Here is a 17,997-nt window from a genome sequence, read left to right on the forward strand (position 1 = left end):
TTAGACATGAACCAGAAAAGATGAGGAAAGATGGCGACACTACTAAGGCAACTACAAAGGTGTGTGTTTCTGACACCGGAATCAGTGAAATATAGAAGGAATAGACGCTTAGTAGAGGGCAGGGTGTGCTGGATTTCACTTAATTCTATTTGGTGGCTGAGTAATTTCCCTCAATTCTATTTTCCTTTTCACAAAATAGCCCTGTCACTCAAAGGATAGTATCAATAGTCTACCTTTCATGAAAAACTACTTGCATTTTACAGATTCATAAATTCTGAAATCTGATAAATCTTAAGCTTGAACATTAAATCCCTCATTTTCTTGTTAACTGAAAATCATAGAAATAAGCAACAATGGAACCAAAAATACTTACTCCGTAGACAAGTTCCCCAACCATGCCATTCCATATTTTAGTCTCTGGATCCCGTGCACCATATTTTCCATCACCGACAATGGATAATTTGTATTTGATCCTTACATGTTTGGCTATTTCATAGGCTAAATCAACACAATAGCCTTCATAGCGCTCATTTCCTTCTAGTTGTTCATGATTCTTTTTATACATTACGTATGGTGATTCCTTTGGGACCAGAAAAAAGAACAAAAGATTACTCCTATCCATTTTTTCCCTTAGAGATAGTAATTGTAAGAGGAATACATTTTCCCCTCTGTTGCTATTGAGGCTTAGTGTATGGATATGATTTTTTAAGTTTTTGACTTATTCAGCTATTCATGGAACCATGTATTCCTTGGAGTCCTTAACAGATAATTTAATGAAGTAGGGAAGCATTTAAGTCTTTTTCCTAAAGTTTGAAAGTAGGACTAGTTTTCAGCAGCAAAGTCTTTTGATTTAGTTGAATCGGAAGTGCTATCTCCTTCAGTACATAGTGACAAGCTAACTGCCTTCCGTTTCTAAGGATGCATTAGGAAGAAGGTACAGCCCACTCTGGCTGGCCATAGAGAAACATTGGTTCTTGTGAAGCTGGAGCATTTGGTGCAGACTTTTTTTTCCATCTGCAGGGCTGTATACAATTCTTAGGATAAGGTGAAGGAGAGTAATTGATACATACTCTTTAAATATCATACTTCTTTTAAACTGAGTTATGTACTTCACTTAAAAGCATCTTTAGGAAAACTATTTTAAAACTGGAACTACTCCCTCAAATGTCTATAGTGTGTTGAATTTTGTAGAATGTGTGGCTAATTGTGCCTTGAAGTGGTCCTAAGACATAGGTAGGAGATGATTATTATTTATTTCCATCCTACAAATAGCAAAGATAAGATCCTGAGAATTAGATAAAAATGTAACTTGCACATATACGCATAGGAGAGTTAGGTCCCATATTAGAATTCTAACTGATTTTCTTTCACACGATGACAACTCTCTACAATGAAGACTTAGATTTTATGTCTGGATGAAGCACCATTTTTTGGGGGGAAAATTGGAAGAGGACACTGGGAAAGTGTTACTCATTCATCATTCATCCATCTATTCTATCTTTTCTCTCTGTCATTCCTCATTCATTCATTTATTCATCCATCTATTCTATCTTTTCTCTCTGTTGTTCTTCATTCATTCATCCATCCATCCATCTATTCTATCTTTTATCTCTGTCGTTCCTCATTCATTCATTTATTCATCCATCTATTCTATCTTTTCTCTCTGTTGTTCTTCATTCATTCATTCATCCATCTATTCTATCTTTTCTCTCTGTCGTTCCTCATTCATTCATTCATCCATCTATTCTCTCCTTTTCTCTCTGTCATTCTTTATTTGTGTATACAGCAAGTGAGCACATATCATAGTATTTGTGTAGAGGTCAGAGGGACAATTTGCTGGAGTTGGTTCTCTCCTTCACCTTATAGGTTCTTGACATCAGCCTCAGGTCATCAGGATTCATGGCAAGCAACTTTACCCACTGAATCATCCTACCGTTGTTCTCTCCCTTCCTTCCTCTCAATTTTCTGATGGAACTTAAATATGTACTTAGTTGTGGCCAATTCTCCACCTCTTTTTTTTGCCTCTACACCTATTTTCATTCCCTCTGTGCCCTTTTGGCTGTAGTATTTTCCCTTCTGTGTTGATATTACATGTGCTCAGTTTCCCTTACACCTGTCCATTAACATCTTTCTGCTCTCATGGACCCACCATCTATTTCTTGGCCTTTACTCATGCTTACTCCCACTTAACAGTTGGAAAATAACTTCTGCATGTGAGAGAGAGCATGTAGTATCTGGTTTTCTGAGCCTCAATCATACCAATACCCATAATATTTTCCAGTTCTGCAAACTTTCCCGGAAATCCTACAATTTAATATTTCTTTATGGATGAGTAAAATTCCATTGTGTATTGCAACATTTTGTTCATCTTGGAGAGGGGTTTGAGGGCTCCAGAACAGCTGTTTTGTTGTAACTGTTGCATGCATAAACACAACACTGGCTGAATAATATGTTTAGACCTGTTCAGAGTACTTAGAACTGAATAATACTTTTAGGATGGTGTTAAGAAAGTTTACTTCTTGTATGTCCACACTTACCAGAATGGTAGTCACGACAATTGTCCGGTTCTCTGAGGATGCACTATCATTGCTGATTTGCTGATCCGAGAAGGGCACAAACCTTTCATACTCATTCCAGTAACCAGCCTAGAAAGAACATTTGACCCAGATGACTATTTTTCTCTCAAGAAATACAAAGTGAACTTCAATGAGTTTGAGATTTACAAGGATTGATACTCTGTTTCTATCTGTTACCGCCCTCAGGACAAAAAGGATATACACAGAGGAGCGCTTATTGTTTCTTTATCTTGAGGATTCCTTTCCTCACCTCATCCTTACTGACATCCTGTAAAATCCTTTAACCCACTGTGTAATCAATATTTTTCGCCATTAATTTTCCATAGTAGAAAAATGTTTAGAACTGCAGAATACTGCTATATAGGAGTAGAAAGCCAGTTAGTCGCCTGTAGATGTAACACAAGTTAGTTTATAGTCTAAGAGTTTATCATAGTGCTATGAAATCCTCTTTATGTCTAACTCAACTGTTAATAAAGTAGAAGCCAACTGGCCATATAAAATTCAGCTATGGAGAAAGGAATTTTGTCCCAAGAATTTTGGTGGTGGATTGGCAAAACGGAAAGAGACCTATTTTTCATTTTTATTTGCTAAGAAGCATATGTACTTGGGAAGATTCTCCTATAAAGTTGGTGATTCCTTCCCTTTGTTCAGAAAAGTGTTAAGTTTTATGCGACTAGTCTCAGAAGGTCATCCTCCTTTAAAAAACATTGTTGGGTCATTCTGCTTCCAAAACTCTATGTATCTCATCTTTGCTCCTTGGCAGATGGAAAGGCAAATGTAAAGACAAAAACACCAAGTGGGACTTTTCCACAATATCTTCTTGTGTGAGAACGCTCTCACCTTTGGAGAGACATTTCTCATATTGTCTCTTTTGGCTACTTACTTTTCGAGAGCCTGAGACTTTCATTTCATACACATCAATGGTATAATTTGTCCTACGTCCGTAAGTATCAAATTGGATGTTTCCAGTCATTCCTTGGACTTGCACCTGGTAATAAAGGAAAGAGGCAAAGAGTGACACTATCTTTTTCATTGTTGCCACTAGGGCTCTAGGATGAAATCTTTGAGGATTTTCATTTTAGGTCATTGAATTCCATGTGGCGGATCAAGTTTTCACAGAGCTTTATTTTCTGAGCAATATGTTTTTCTCTGCCTCTAAGTTATGATGCTTTGAGAAGGCATAAGAAGTGGTTACCTGTCTAATGCAACGAGACATCTATAACCACTGTTTCACAGACTTTTCTAGTATTCCCTTCTTAAGTGTATACTTTAGGCTGAATACATTAATGCATTCTGCATTTTAATTTTCTGGGGGCCATTATTGTGTATACATATTTCCAATATTTGAAAATAATTCAGTGGTCTTGTTCTGTAAAATGGGAAATCCCAGAAGTACCTATCTTTCAGAACTATTTAGATGATTAAATGAGATCTAAGTAATGTCGGGCATATAGTAAATATCATAGTGTGGTCTAGATATATTGACATTTAAATTTATTTATTAATATTCTCTGTGTATGATTTGAATGTAGGAACGCAGGCACCCATGTTTTGCAGTATGTGTGTAGGTCAGAGGACATTTTTAGGAGTTGATTCTTTCCTTTTCCAATGGGATCTTGGGATTGAACTCAGGTCATCAGGTTTGTGCACCAAACACCTTAACCCATGGAGTCTTCTTGCCAAATCCAAGCTGTATTAATTGCTAACCAAAATGAATTTAGCTATTTTTCAAGAGGATTGCCTATTTATTGACTTCAACAGTGAGAAAGGCAGTCCTTTCCCCTTATTTAAACTATATGCCAAGGTAGCAGAGAGCATGGATGCCATGGAGAGATAATTCAAAGACTGATAAAATCTGTCGGCTTTAAGGGATCAGGAATGTAGAATGATAGATAACAAGAAAGAAGTCCCAAAGCTGCACTCCTGGATTGAGATGCCAAATTCAGAGTCCACATGTGCTATAGTAGTTTCATGTTCTGGGCCTAGTCTTATGAATATAAGAGGCTGTATCTACTGACAAATTTCCTGCTCTGCTCTATAGTTCAGAGATATCAAAGACAGTCTGTCTGTCTGTCAATCTATCTGGATTATTTACTTTCTAAGTAAAAGTTAGAGACTTCAAAGAAAAAGAAACTCTTTTGTTTTCTTGATATAAACTGGTAAAATACCCTTTCCTTCATTTCTAGACAATACGGGCTGGCAAACACGTCAGGAAGAGTAACGGGGTTCTACTGCCAACGAGAAAATTGATAACATGGCTTAAAAGAAGGGGATTTCTTAGTACCAGTAGGAGACTATGGAACTACTCTGATATGGCAGCTTGTCCATTGAACCAAAGAAACCTGAGCACTAAGCTTGCAGACCACGTGAGAAGACGGTTCTAGGTAAAGAAATGGACCTTAGTTGATGCACAAATGACTTATCTAGCAGGATGGAACTGGTGCATATTGTGATGACAGACAGAGCAGAGACAATTGCATAGGACTTCTTAAGAAATTCTTCATTGCTTTACATACTCAGGTCTTCAAAGTCTCATTAAGAATTACACATTGCAAAAGACCCAGCTTATCTGAACTTGACTTATGGACTGGACCAAGTCACTAGGTAACCTAGAGATGCTAGAACCATGATTCAAGTCTTTGGTGAACAGGAATAGAATTGGACTACCACTCTAAGTGAAGTCTATTTTTACGGATGTGGTCTGGTACCAAATGTCAGTGATAGATTCCTACTATCTCATCTAGAATCCCTTGCATGTGATTTACCCATAATTTTAAACATCCATATCTTTCTGATTCCCATGCTAGATTGGGAGCATCTGAAGATAAGAGACATCCATTTTCTATGTTTTCGACACTGAATGCAATGCAATTCAAATACGAGATCTCCTTAGCTTCTCTTATACATGTGCATGCTAATATAGAACCTGATACATAGGGGCTTGCTAAATGCAGAATGGATGGCATGGTTATATATTCATGTCAAGATGCCCCAAACATGCGTCTATCTAAAAATAGGGATTTTGTTTCTAGATTTCTTTAGAGGGAAAAATGATTTATGGAGAAACTATGTGTTAGTCATAGAAAAGATGTTTGAGCATCAAATAATCTCACTTTTAATAACTCAAGTAAAAGTGGATTTTTTTAAAAAAATGTAGTAATGCATTTAGTATTTTTTAGATCAATCTATTTCAAGTCTGAATAGTACAGTATTACTAAGGGCCCATATTCTTTTGGAAAAGGCCATTGCTTTCCAGAGTTTTTGGAGCAGTGGAAACACATTGCTTTGTAAAAAGAGTTGAGGAATCCCTATGATCAGGTGAGTGACTGTTGAGGCCTGGAAAGGCAGGTGACTTTTTTTGTCTTATCGTTTGAACTGACCAGTGAGTTACACAATGCAGAAACTTTTCTGTGCGACAGGATAGTTGGTCTAATTATTTTGTAGCCGAGTTTTTTTTTTTTTTATTTTCTATTCTGGTGGCCACTTTCTTTTGGGGGAAGGTGGTGGTTTATATTATGAATGGGCAATCAAGTAGAAATGAAAGCTCCTTTTGATTCACTCTGAGGAAGTTTTATATTTCACTCATCATTATGTTCCACCTGACAATACAAATCTTGTAACTGCTAGTAAGGTTGAATTTAATTAACTGCTCTTCAAAATCGTGTGGTGCTACTTCCATAAAATGACACTTAGGGCATTTGTTAGGGAATTGACATAACGACATAAGAGTCTGCATGATAGGAGAATGACTCATATCTCTTTCTTGGAGAAAGACACAGAGGCTACTAACCTCTTTTGATTGAATGTGTCCAACTTGGCAAATTTAAGGCGGCAGTAAGCGAGCCAACTACACAAAACGATGTACGTTATGAGGCTGTTCCCAATTCTTCACTGCTGGGTTGTGCACTGAATTATCTTACGATGGCCTATCTCTTTGTTCATTTGGATGTCCCAAATATCAAGATAATTAGTTGGAAAGAAGAGATTCTTGTACTCTTGAAAGCTCATTTTAATGCATGCAGGCACATGTGGCAGGCATAAAGTAAAATATTCAGGAAAGAGCTCTTGCTTGGAAAGCTGCAATGAATGGGTGATGTTGCTCCTAGTGTAAATAATGGAATCTGTTCAAAGGACACTGCTTGAAGCCTTAAATGATCTCCTACCCAGTAAATGCTAAAAACAAGTGACCTATTTGATGGTCTATCCATTGATTCCTTGTACTTTTCTTTAGGCTTTTTCTTTGCGGCACTGGGCAAAAGCCTCTTAAGTAGGCCTAGAAATGATTCATGTTCCTGCATTCTACCATGCAGAATAGTACAAGTGTTCTTTTTGACAACAGAAATACTATCACACTGGCTCAGTTCCACAGTCCATCCAGCTCATAATTTGTCTGATGAGCCTAAGGATGCTGCTGTCCTTTGTAATGCTTATCTTGAAGTTAGGAATATCTTATACTCTCTAAGAGAGAGTCTCCTTACAAATGTGACATTTGTAGAAGATATGCTCTTTTGAACCTACTTATGCATTTAATCTATAATTTTAGAGGGTACCAAGTTTCATTTACCATTTTCAGTGCAGCATAAAACCGAAAATTTATTGACCCTAAATTTGTTCTATTTTTTCAAACTTCCTTGTAGAACTTTCGGTGGGATTCTAGATTGTAGTGACCATCCACAATTATCTTTTTTTTTGTACAGCATGAGATGCTGTTCCTTTTAGTACACTCTCTTTCAGGACTTAGGTCTCATTTGTGTGTGTGTGTGTGTGTGTGTGTGTGTGTGTGTGTGTGTGTCTTTATAAGACCCATCCACTCCAACAAACAATTGTTTTTACCATTTTCAGAGCTCTTTCAATATCAATTCCTTGACTCCAGGGCACAGCAGGGTTCGCTAAGCAGTCTCCAGCACTGCCTCTGCGGGATACATCCACTCGCTGCCTCCTCAGGTATCGGAAGGCTTCGGCTATGACCAGTATTGCATCGTGTGTCAATGCAGATGTATACTAAAACAGACACACGAAAAACAAGATAACATGATAAATGACACCCTCCAATCTTGCCTTGTTCCTTATGATTTTTATCCACCTCGATCATTTGCTCTACAAAGATCTCCTAATTATTTGAGTTGGAAATTCTCTCTGGGCAAGCCTGGCTTTGATGTATTTGACAATGATGCTTCTTACCTCATGTGTGCACATGTTAGGATTATTAAGATCAAATGGCTCACGGAAATCTCTTTCTCGTTCTCAATACTGCTTCGTATTGAGTGAGTGACTATAAAAGGCTGGGTTCTTTATAAGGAAGAAATGCATGTGATGTTAAGGGATGGCATGTATAGATTAGAGTGGAAAGAGCATATCCTAAAGCAAAGCTGAGTTATTGCAGTTTGTAATAGAAAATTCAGATCTGTTGTTTACTTAGGGGGAAAATGGAAATAGCTAAGTTAGACAGCTTGAAATTAATTTGGAAGGAAACATTAATCATTTCTGTCTGGACCATGTTTGCAGCAAGCTAGGACCTCTGGCCAGCAATAAATCAGTTTTTGTTTCCCAGGGGGTAGCAAAAACCAAAGATGCTTTTCAATTGTAGAAAATTACAATTGTTATTGAGTTTTAAATCTGATAACGTCAACAATTTGTAGGCAATGCTTCATGATGCTACCTCTTTCTGGCAAGAATACTTACTTTCTGTTCCTTGTGCACAGTGATATGTTCTACTTGGGATGAGACTAGTCACTTAACACAAGGGATTTGATTATCTGTAGTTTGAAGTGGTGGCTGTCTTTCTATTAAGTGAATCAACAAAAACATGATTAAAATAAGCTGGCCTCTGTTCTGCAAAGGTGATGAATATTTGTAGAATATGGTATCTTATTGACTTTTTAAAATGTAACAAAATGTCCTACAGGGACTTCTTACTATATAAAAGTCTGTCCAAATACAATTGGGAGTGAATACATTGTTGTCTCCACAACTATCAATTTACTTTTCTCATGTTATTTTCTTTCAGGAGCAAGTCATCAAATATGACTACAATAGGAACATATTTTCTTTCATGAAGAAAAATCTTTGTGTTTGCCCATCCTAGCACTACCTAAAGCCAACCATGGTAATTTTTTTTCCAGCCAACAGCATAAATTGTCACCAGTCTTAATGCAGTTATTCTAAAGCCATGCTAAAAGAACTGTTTAATTTTGTGCTTTATTGTTTCTGTTTACCCATGCATAAGATTGCCCTCTTTATCTAAAATAAACCATAAAATGAAATGTTTATAAAATATAGATTAAATAGCATCTGGATTTTAATTTCTCAATCATTTTCCCCAACTCTATATATTCTGCATCAAATATTAAAGGGGGCTCTTCAGTAGACTCAGTACAAGGCTCAATACTTTCTTAAATCATTTCTAGGATTTTCTTTATAAGACTAAGCATTTCTTTCTAGTAAACACTAGCATTTTGCATTATACACACTCATTATTAATGGGTACCTGAGATGGTTCTCATTATCTTTTCTATAAGTTATATATCTTCAGAGCAGAAATAATCTACTTTGCAGTATCTCTCTTTCTATCTCTTATCCTTGTTCATTTTCTTACATCTAACACCGTGTTTTGAAAATTGTTGAGAACCCTTAAAATAATGAACAAATGTGTCTTTGTCTTCTATAGCTGCTAAATCAAAACATCACAAAACAGCGTGGTTAGGCAGTTTCATGGAAATATAAGCTTTAATAAGCTCACCTAAATAAAGCAGGGGGAATCATACCAGTTTAGTACACTAAAAAAGATTTGATTATAAAACATTCCTCATTGGGAATGTGACCATATTCCCTGAGCCAAATTAGGACATCTGGTCTGACCAAAGGGCAGAATGGTTTAAAATGGAACTGCCCTGGAAAATTCTGGCACATATAGTCTGTACTACAACCATACAGTTATTTTCCAACTAGTAAGTGACTTTATTGAATTGTATAATTATGTTTAGCTCATGAATTTTCTAGAGAATTTCAATTGTTTAAAATTTTTACTTGTATTAGGTTCTGATGTGACCCATTTATAGTAGTACGGAGTGCGTCGCTTCTTTCATCTATGTCCTCTACTGTTCTTCTCTGCCCCATTATTGTTGGGGAGAAGAACTTGAAAGTATGAGAAAGGAGAACTTCCTCAGTTTCCCTCTATAAAATGAAGACTTTGACAGTACTTGATTCCTTATATTACACTGTGGACATAGTACACATATTCACTATAGCAGCAAAGAAAAACTAAAAGTTATTTTCATACTTGAATTGGTATACACTCATTCCCTCAGAAAACTAATTAAAGTATCTGTCTGCATGCCTATCTGTCTGTTTGTCTATTAGAAAGACCCTTTGTGTACAGGAATAATTTCCCATAATTTATGTTTTAAACATGTGAGTAAATAATGGGATCTTTAACCATAGGGAACACATAGGAAAATATGCACTTTAACTTTCTACTATTAATATTCTTATCTAGATTTTCAGGAAAATGAGCAGCTTAGGTAACCTAAGTATTTTTAAAGACACTTTTGTAGACAGGCAACTATTTCTGTTCAATATTTCCACACATATAGGTAATGCATATTCTATATTAGAGACTAATTCACTTGGGTGTTCTGAGATTCATGGAACTTATTATCATGGAGCAATCACATAAATAATGTAAAATCCAATTTTCTGTTTCAGGCTATCAATCTTCTTTACCTATTTGCACCGCCTCCACCCTTTGCCTGATGCAGGTTCTTGCAATAGTGTAAATTTCTATGAGAATATTAGAAATGAAATTCCATTCAAAAATTAAAGTTAATTTATTTTCCAACACCAGATTTTTTTTTACAAGATCTTAATATATATATATATACACACACACACACACACACATAAAAGTTGGGGTGGTGCTATATAATAAAATCAGGTGCTGCTGTTTTTTTAAGCTTCGTTGAATACTTCCAAAGGAAGACCAGTTGATCACAGGATGGTTCTAAGTATATAAAGTCCATATTGAAAAGCCCTGGAAAGCTGGCCTTCATGGTCTATGTGTCATGGAGCATTACCTTTAGTGGTGCATTCTTGGCTTCGGGAAATTCCCTTTCATCCAGTCTCACCCAGCGCTGTATGAACTGCTGAACCATTGGGTTTTCATTGTTGACAATCTGGAAACCTGTAATGTTGGCTCCCCCGTGCATGACTCTTTCCAGTAAAATGTCAGTAAAACCCTGAAAAGACAGTGAGAGTGATCATGACTGTGAGAGACAAACGTTTCTGCTTACATCATCTGTTGGAGACTAAGGATAGAAGGAAGGATTCCTTTCCTGAGATTACTTATTAGCAGTAAGGAAGGTCTTTGATGCGAAACTAATTCATAAGACACCATATCTTTGAAGCTATATGCACAATGAAGAAATGGTGCACACTTCCATTTTCCTGTCTGTGACTTTAAGTACCACACAAACCAACACAGGCCCTGCTTTCAAGTGAATATTTTTTTCATTTACCTGTATTTTCAGTCTTTCTACATAGTTATATTTATGCTATGTGACTAGAGAGTGTTGAAGACCATTAAGAAGTGCTATAAAAACTCTTTCTTCACCTTAACATGCTGAATATGGCAGAGTGTTTCAGATTCTTGTGATGAATATTTAGACATTTGTGATTCACAGAAATACTAGTGAGTGAAGCTGACAGCTTGCTTGTATATGATGACATAAACCCCAGGGTGCGTCTCACATGAATCCATAAATGAGTCTTGACATCTGTATAGCATCCACCATTTGCTCCTTAGCTTGCTCTGGTTACCATCTGGTGTCTTTGTCACCTAAGTTCTTCAAAGTACTTTCCCCAGGGTTCACACCTAAGCCTTTCCACATGGGCACTGCCAACTCCATTGGGTATTGCTGTCTTCTGGGATACCTTATCCAGGAACTGCTGCTACCTCTATTGGAGATGAATCTTCTGTGCTTTGTTGCTCATGTGTTAGAATCATTAATGAATGGATACTACCTTTCTATATATATCAATGGGAGGGAAGATGGAGGAAATCTCGGAGGAGTTGGGGGGAGAGGAAACCATAAGAAGAATATAGTGTATGAAAAAAAACCTTTTCAGTAAAAGAAAGAAAAAACGTGCTTATAGGCAGCAGACTTCTGTGGCTGTAAGAAGGCAAAAGGTACCAGCAGCTGGGAATTTCCTTCGTATTTCAAATACAGGAGTTGTCTAATTCTGAGTTTTCCTCCAACATGGCTATTACAAAAATTTAGATTTAGAGATAATGTACCTTATTGCTCTTGCATTAAAAAAGAAAACAAGAAAAACAAATTAGTAAAGAAAGTGTATTAATTTTTCAGTTGGGAAAATTTTGGGATGTGCTTATGGCAGTTTCACTGCTCATAAAAATCAAGAGACCAAAATTTGGAGAATATATTGATTTTAAGAGGCAGTTGAATGAGAAAAGGAAGGAGAGGGAGAAGGTAGAAATGATGTAAATACAGTACTCAAGTATGAAAATCTTTTAGAAAAATAAAGATTCTAAGTTCAGATTACCTCCAATTTGTGTGTGTGTGCATGTGTTTACGTGTTTAAGCGTATGAATGTACATGTAACATAGGGGTGCACATATGTGAGGAGACCAGTGGTCAGCAGTGACTGTATTCCTCAATTACTGTTCACTGTTTTCCTCCCCAAACCTGGAGATCATTGATTAGCTGGGTTGGCTGCCAATTAGCTTCAGGGATTCTCCTGTCGTTTTCAGTTCCCCTGCTCCCAACTTGGATAACACCCATGAACCACCATGCTCACCTTTTGTACTTGCGTTTTAGGGACTTGAATTTAGATCCTTATGTAGAACTTTTTCTAACTGAGCAATCTTCTAGCCCAAACTCACTTCTAAGATTTTTTTTGTGTAGGAAATTTCAATTATATAGAAATTTTGAAAGTAATATGCAGTGACCCTTCTAGTCAATATTCATATTTTACTACTCATATTCTCTTACCCACAAGTCAATTTCATTTTTGGAATATATTTCAAACAAAATAAACATTACATGCAGCTATTGGTATCCTTTACCTTCAAAGATTTAATACATATGCCAATAGCTAGAATTTCGTGTTTTTATAATTATTTTTATCCCTTGCATTTTGTATTTGTGGTATAAGTATGTGTTCATGTGGGTGTGGCCATGTGTACGTGCAAGTAGATGTGCCCACATGCGTATGTCTTCTTTCCAACCTCCTTTTTTCCTTTTGAGATAAAATTTATATTTAATGAAACACAGAAATCATAAAAGTACTTTCAATGTGTTTTGATAAATGTGAATATCTGTATTACCCATATTATTATTATTATTATTTGGTTTTTTGAGACAGGGTTTTTCTGTAGTTTTGGTGCCTGTCCCGGAGTTAGCTCTTGTAGACAAGGCTGGCCTCGAACTCCCAGATATCTGCCTGCCTCTGCCTCCTGCCATATTATTATAAATTCTTTTATTTTCTCTTTGCATTTTCAAACATATTCTTTGAAGTGTGATAATCACAAAGAGATTTGTGCATATCTTTAAGTGCTGAGCCCCAAATATAACCAGTACTCAGAAATGCCCCATGTGTCTCTCTCTAATCACCAACTCTGACTTTACTTTCTTAATTTCAGAGTTCTTTAACATGACTCTGAAAATCATCCTAGAAAATATTTTAGTGAGACACTGTCTCAGTAATTACTATCCCCATCATCTTCCATTTCTTGTGAGATATGAATTTAAGGAGATTGGAGAAGGAACCAATTAGATTGGTTTGCATATTAAAAATTACTTTTCCTTTCTAATAACCACGAGGCATTTTAAAGATAATATTAAGTTGTTATGATGAGTTTTATCCTAAAGGAACCCTTCATGAGAGATACTAAGACATTATTTCCTCCAATTTGCTAACCCCTGCACTAAAGTCACTAGAGAAACAAGCTTGTGTATAAAACCTAGCAGAGGCTATCATTGCTATGAAAGTCAATTACTCAACTTTCTACTCCCCAAATAAAGAAAAATAGAAAACAGAAAATATTACTTTAATTAATAGTTTTAATTTTACAAGTGAAAGCACATTGGGCAGTATCAGATACTGCACAAGAAAGCTAATTGCCTATTTGCATGCTATTACAGGTAAAGGGTAAGTGCTTTTGTTAGATTTCTTCTTTAGGTAGGTGAACTACACTCTTCACAGTGGTCAAATTAGGATAAGGCTCTTAAAATCTCTCTCAAAAGACACATCAAGTAATCAATGAGCACATTGATGACAAAAAGTTTCAATAAAAGGGTGGTGGAGGAAGGATCAGTGGCTGAAGACAGCCAAGAAAGGTTTTGGTGACTCCAGCTCTGCCTTCTATATTTGTTCTTCTTTTAGAAAACCTGTTTTCATTTTCTATTTTTAAATAACTTACTAGAGTCTGTTGTTGTGTACAGCAATAGTTGACAAAGTTATAAATTGAGGCCCCAAACTACCAACAGTTAGTTAAATAACTATGATAACAAATCTGACTATCAGACATATAGTAGGTAGACTAAAAACATGGAATGACAAGCCTGGGCAGAATACAGAGAAGCAGAAATAAGTACAGATTTAAAGGCAACACCACTAGACTTATATCTCCCAAATTTTAAGGCACTATGCATTGTCATAGCTTGTGGTTAGATATTAGTCATTGGGTTGGACACACACACAGCTCTTTAGAGTGTTTTATTGAAGTCGTGTATTGCTGAAACCAGAGTAAAGACACTAAACAGAACAGGATACCCTCAAACACATAGAATGTACAAAAAGCAGAATCAAATGATGCTTACAGGGAGCGTATGGTAAGATAATGAAGTTGGAGAAAGGAAGTTGACTGGCAACTAACTCACTTTGTTAACACATCTGATTAAGACACTGGGCATTGTGATTGTTTATAACTGTCCAAAATTTACTTCTTGCTCGTTTGCCAGAGACTTTGAGGATGATTTTGAGGCCAAGTCTATCTAAAGAGTGTATAAACATAACATTATAGAAGAAACCTTCAAAACTTTGGATGACAAAAAAGAGAAAAGATGAAAGTCACTCAAAACATGAAGTTTTGGCTACACATACTGGATAAGGGGAGGGGATGGCTGAGTCCTGGTGCATGGTTCATCTACTTTCTCAGCATTGTAACTTGTCTAAAGTTCTTACCAAGTTTATCTTTAAGAGTTGGTAGTAAGTTAAGAATAATGAGACCATACATTTTTAAAATTTCTGCAAGTGTGAAAATCAATACTGACTACTTGGACAGGGAAGAGAAAATAAAGGGAGGCGTGTCAGTGGTCGAACAAGGGAGGCTCGGACAGAGGTGCTGACCAAATTGCAGGATTCAGCTAGCTCCTGGACTGACTTCATTCCGATTCAGTTTAGCAGTGCAGTCCCTGCTTTCCTTTATAGACGGCTAGCTCATATTGTGTGATCTCTGAGGACTGAATCAAGCCTGATTTCACCACATATTTACCAATGACTTTGATAGAAGAGGGATGACTATGAATCATTTAACAATCATGAGACAGTGGAGGAAAAGACAGACTCCACTTCTTTTAGGATTGAGGATCTCAGTTAAGGGCACGAGATGTCCAGCTCCTGAAACTCAGTGAATAACATTCAACATAGTCAGGGAAATATCTATTTCTGTCTCATTTTATTATGTAATTTTCATCATGTAAGGCATTCACTGCCATTGGGGGTGTAAGCTTGGTGCTAATCTTTAAAAGCAATATAAGGACAGTGATGAAAGGCAGGAGCCCAGATAGCAACAAGAATATGTGAGCAGGACAATGGATGAGTGTTAGAGGTAGGACACAGTGGCAGGATGAGGGAAGTTAGGAGAAATAGTCTGATGTGGAGTCAGGCGTTGGATGGTCATAGTTCACAGTTTGCTGTTATTTCGTCATTTAAAGGGATTTCACTGCTTGAACTTGTCAGTCAGACCTCATAGTAAAAGGTAAGTATATTGAAAGGGACTCTCTTCTAAATTTTTGGTAAGATACTAATTTCATAGAGATGATAGCAAATTCCATATGAAAAAATAGGTAAATAAAAATGGAAAATATCAATGAAAAATAATGAACTGATATTTAAGAGACAAAGGCGGTCTGTTTATTTATGGCTTACTAGTTGCCATTTTAACACATACTCAAAGATGTTATCTTTATTTTACATAATACTAGATTGAATTGCTGACATTTGCAGGTAAAAATCCCAAGTAACAAAGAGACTTCATTGTCTGGAGAAATTTAGCAAAGAAGACATGAGGAAAGAGGTGACCCAAAATTATCTCCATGGGAAGAGAGTGAACGGGAAGATAAGGGAAAGATGAGTTTCCCTTCTACGTGGTTCAAATTGTACTGTGCTTCTGATCCTATCTCTAGATTACATTTTGATATGTGTAAATACAGTCTATAGATACAGAAATAGATTATTTGAATAACTTGTAAATAGACATTAATATAAGGGAGCTTACTGACAAGTATCTAAGGTATAGGAAGAGGAAGAAGTGGGTGATTGTCACAAAGGGGGAATATTGGAGATTAATGTTTTAGTTAAAGGCAGGTATGAAGAAGTTTCCTTCCTGCTTTGCCTCCTTTTACAACATGTTCAGGTCTTTTGAATATCCATAGATACTGTAAAACGAGGTTCTCTTCTTGTGCTGACAAGATTATTTGGCTAAAATTTACTGAAACCAGTGTGTTTTCTTTAAAAAGAAATAGAACAGAAACTTGAACTGATTCCATGGGAGGCAGAAGGAAAACCGAAAATGGGGGATAGTGAAAAGAACAAAGGAAGATTAGACAACAGTGTTGGCTGCTGGGGAGGGCCCGGCGGATGCGAGGTTCACCCCAGGTCGCCTTTCTCCTCACACTTATTTTATTCCACGTCAGGGCATTTCCACAAACTCTGGATAAGTTTCAGTTCTTGAGATGACCATGTATAGGCCCAGTGCTGAGTTGACTGAAAAGGCCATAAATAAAATAATACAGCAGAAACATCAACACCACACCTGGAAGGTGAAATGCAAACCTAGGTGTGTGAAGGTTATTGGTAGAGACAAGAGTGTCAGGAGGTAACGGCTTAGTAAGTAAGGCTAGGAACTGGGCAATTATTGCTGGGTTTTTTGTTTTTTTCTAACATGGCCCAAATCTGGGTACCTTTCCATCCGTCTGCTAGATTTTATGGGTGGCCTGCACAAATACAACCTGTAGGTGCAGAAAACTGAGATTGGATGGGCAACTTCGGCAAAGTGGTCACAAAAATTTATATTTTTTAAGGCTAGGTTTATTCTAAGGAGTAGAATAAGCAAAGCAGAATCACTTTCTATATGTGCTGCAGCTGACTGGGTCTTGCTGCACTTGTCTTTTGATCAAATCAGCTGGAGCCACTAATTTGCTTGCTCACAGATCTGTCCTGAGTTTGATTTCTCCTGATCATCTAAAGAAGTGGGAGTCTTTTCCAAGTCCCACTGAAATCTCTATAAAAATAATGTAACATAAGTGACAGCAATAATCAGCAGCAAAACAGGAGACACCAGTATATGAAGGCCATGGGGAGAATGAAAGAAGGTGAGAGGGTGGTGCCAACTGCTTGCCTTCTAACACGATTCAAAGCATGCCGTCATTTCTGGTATATGTTACTGCATTCTGGAGTGTATATGAGTAAACTGAGATAGGTGTCTCCTAACAACTTCATCAAGGACAATGATATGGCAATAATAACCACACCACCTCCCAAGATTGTAGTAAAGAATGGGGGTATGTCCAAAGGGGTCTGACTGCTTTCGTATGGTGGAAGATGCTGCAGGTCCTTGATCCTGCTTTGCCTCCTACCATAACTTTTCAAGACATTTCACTTTTTCTTCAGTTGTAGATTTTATTTTGTGAGCTGGACACTTGAGAACACGTGAGAATACTGAGTTCAAGTCTCACTTGAACCTCAGAAAGCAATGGCACCGTGGAAATATTCACTGAGCACCTAAAGTATGTAAAGGAACATACAGGGTTAAAGTTAGTAACAGAAGTTAAGGCTCACGTTTCCGAGGAAGAGTTTGCTAGCTGCTTGATCCTACTCACTTAAAATTTCACTGTGTTTAAGGCATTTCCTTTATTAAAATGTTTAACTGGATTTTTCTTTTGGTGTTGCCAACACACCAATTTCAAGTTTGTATATAAATAGCTTAGCTTGGGTTACTATTGCTCGGAAGAGACACCATGAGCAAGGAAACTCGCATAAGAGAAAGCATTTAAGTGGGGGTTTGCTTGTAGTTTCAGAGGTTTAGTCTGTTATCATCATGACAGAGAACATAACAGCAGACACATATGGTGCTGGCGAAGTAACTAAGAGTTTCATCCTAATATGTAGACCAAGAGAAAGG

The 17,997-nt window shown here is 36.9% G+C and overlaps 1 protein-coding gene across 3 annotated transcripts in view; it reads right to left on the reverse strand.

The window, feature by feature from the left end:
• The window catches only part of Gria3 (glutamate ionotropic receptor AMPA type subunit 3), a 274,359-nt gene that overhangs the window by 75,181 nt on the left and 181,181 nt on the right, over positions 1 to 17,997 (reverse strand). For all 3 annotated transcript variants that reach the window (XM_075958406.1, XM_075958408.1, XM_075958407.1), the window contains exons 6-10: positions 10,649 to 10,810; positions 7,410 to 7,577; positions 3,460 to 3,564; positions 2,538 to 2,645; positions 374 to 580 (exon numbers count right to left, since the gene is read on the reverse strand). In XM_075958406.1, the coding sequence (XP_075814521.1) occupies positions 374 to 580; positions 2,538 to 2,645; positions 3,460 to 3,564; positions 7,410 to 7,577; positions 10,649 to 10,810 (750 nt within the window). The remainder of the gene's footprint in view (positions 1 to 373; positions 581 to 2,537; positions 2,646 to 3,459; positions 3,565 to 7,409; positions 7,578 to 10,648; positions 10,811 to 17,997) is intronic.

The sequence above is a fragment of the Microtus pennsylvanicus genome, chromosome X (assembly GCF_037038515.1).
Source record: "Microtus pennsylvanicus isolate mMicPen1 chromosome X, mMicPen1.hap1, whole genome shotgun sequence".
NCBI classification, from domain to species: Eukaryota; Metazoa; Chordata; class Mammalia; order Rodentia; family Cricetidae; genus Microtus; species Microtus pennsylvanicus.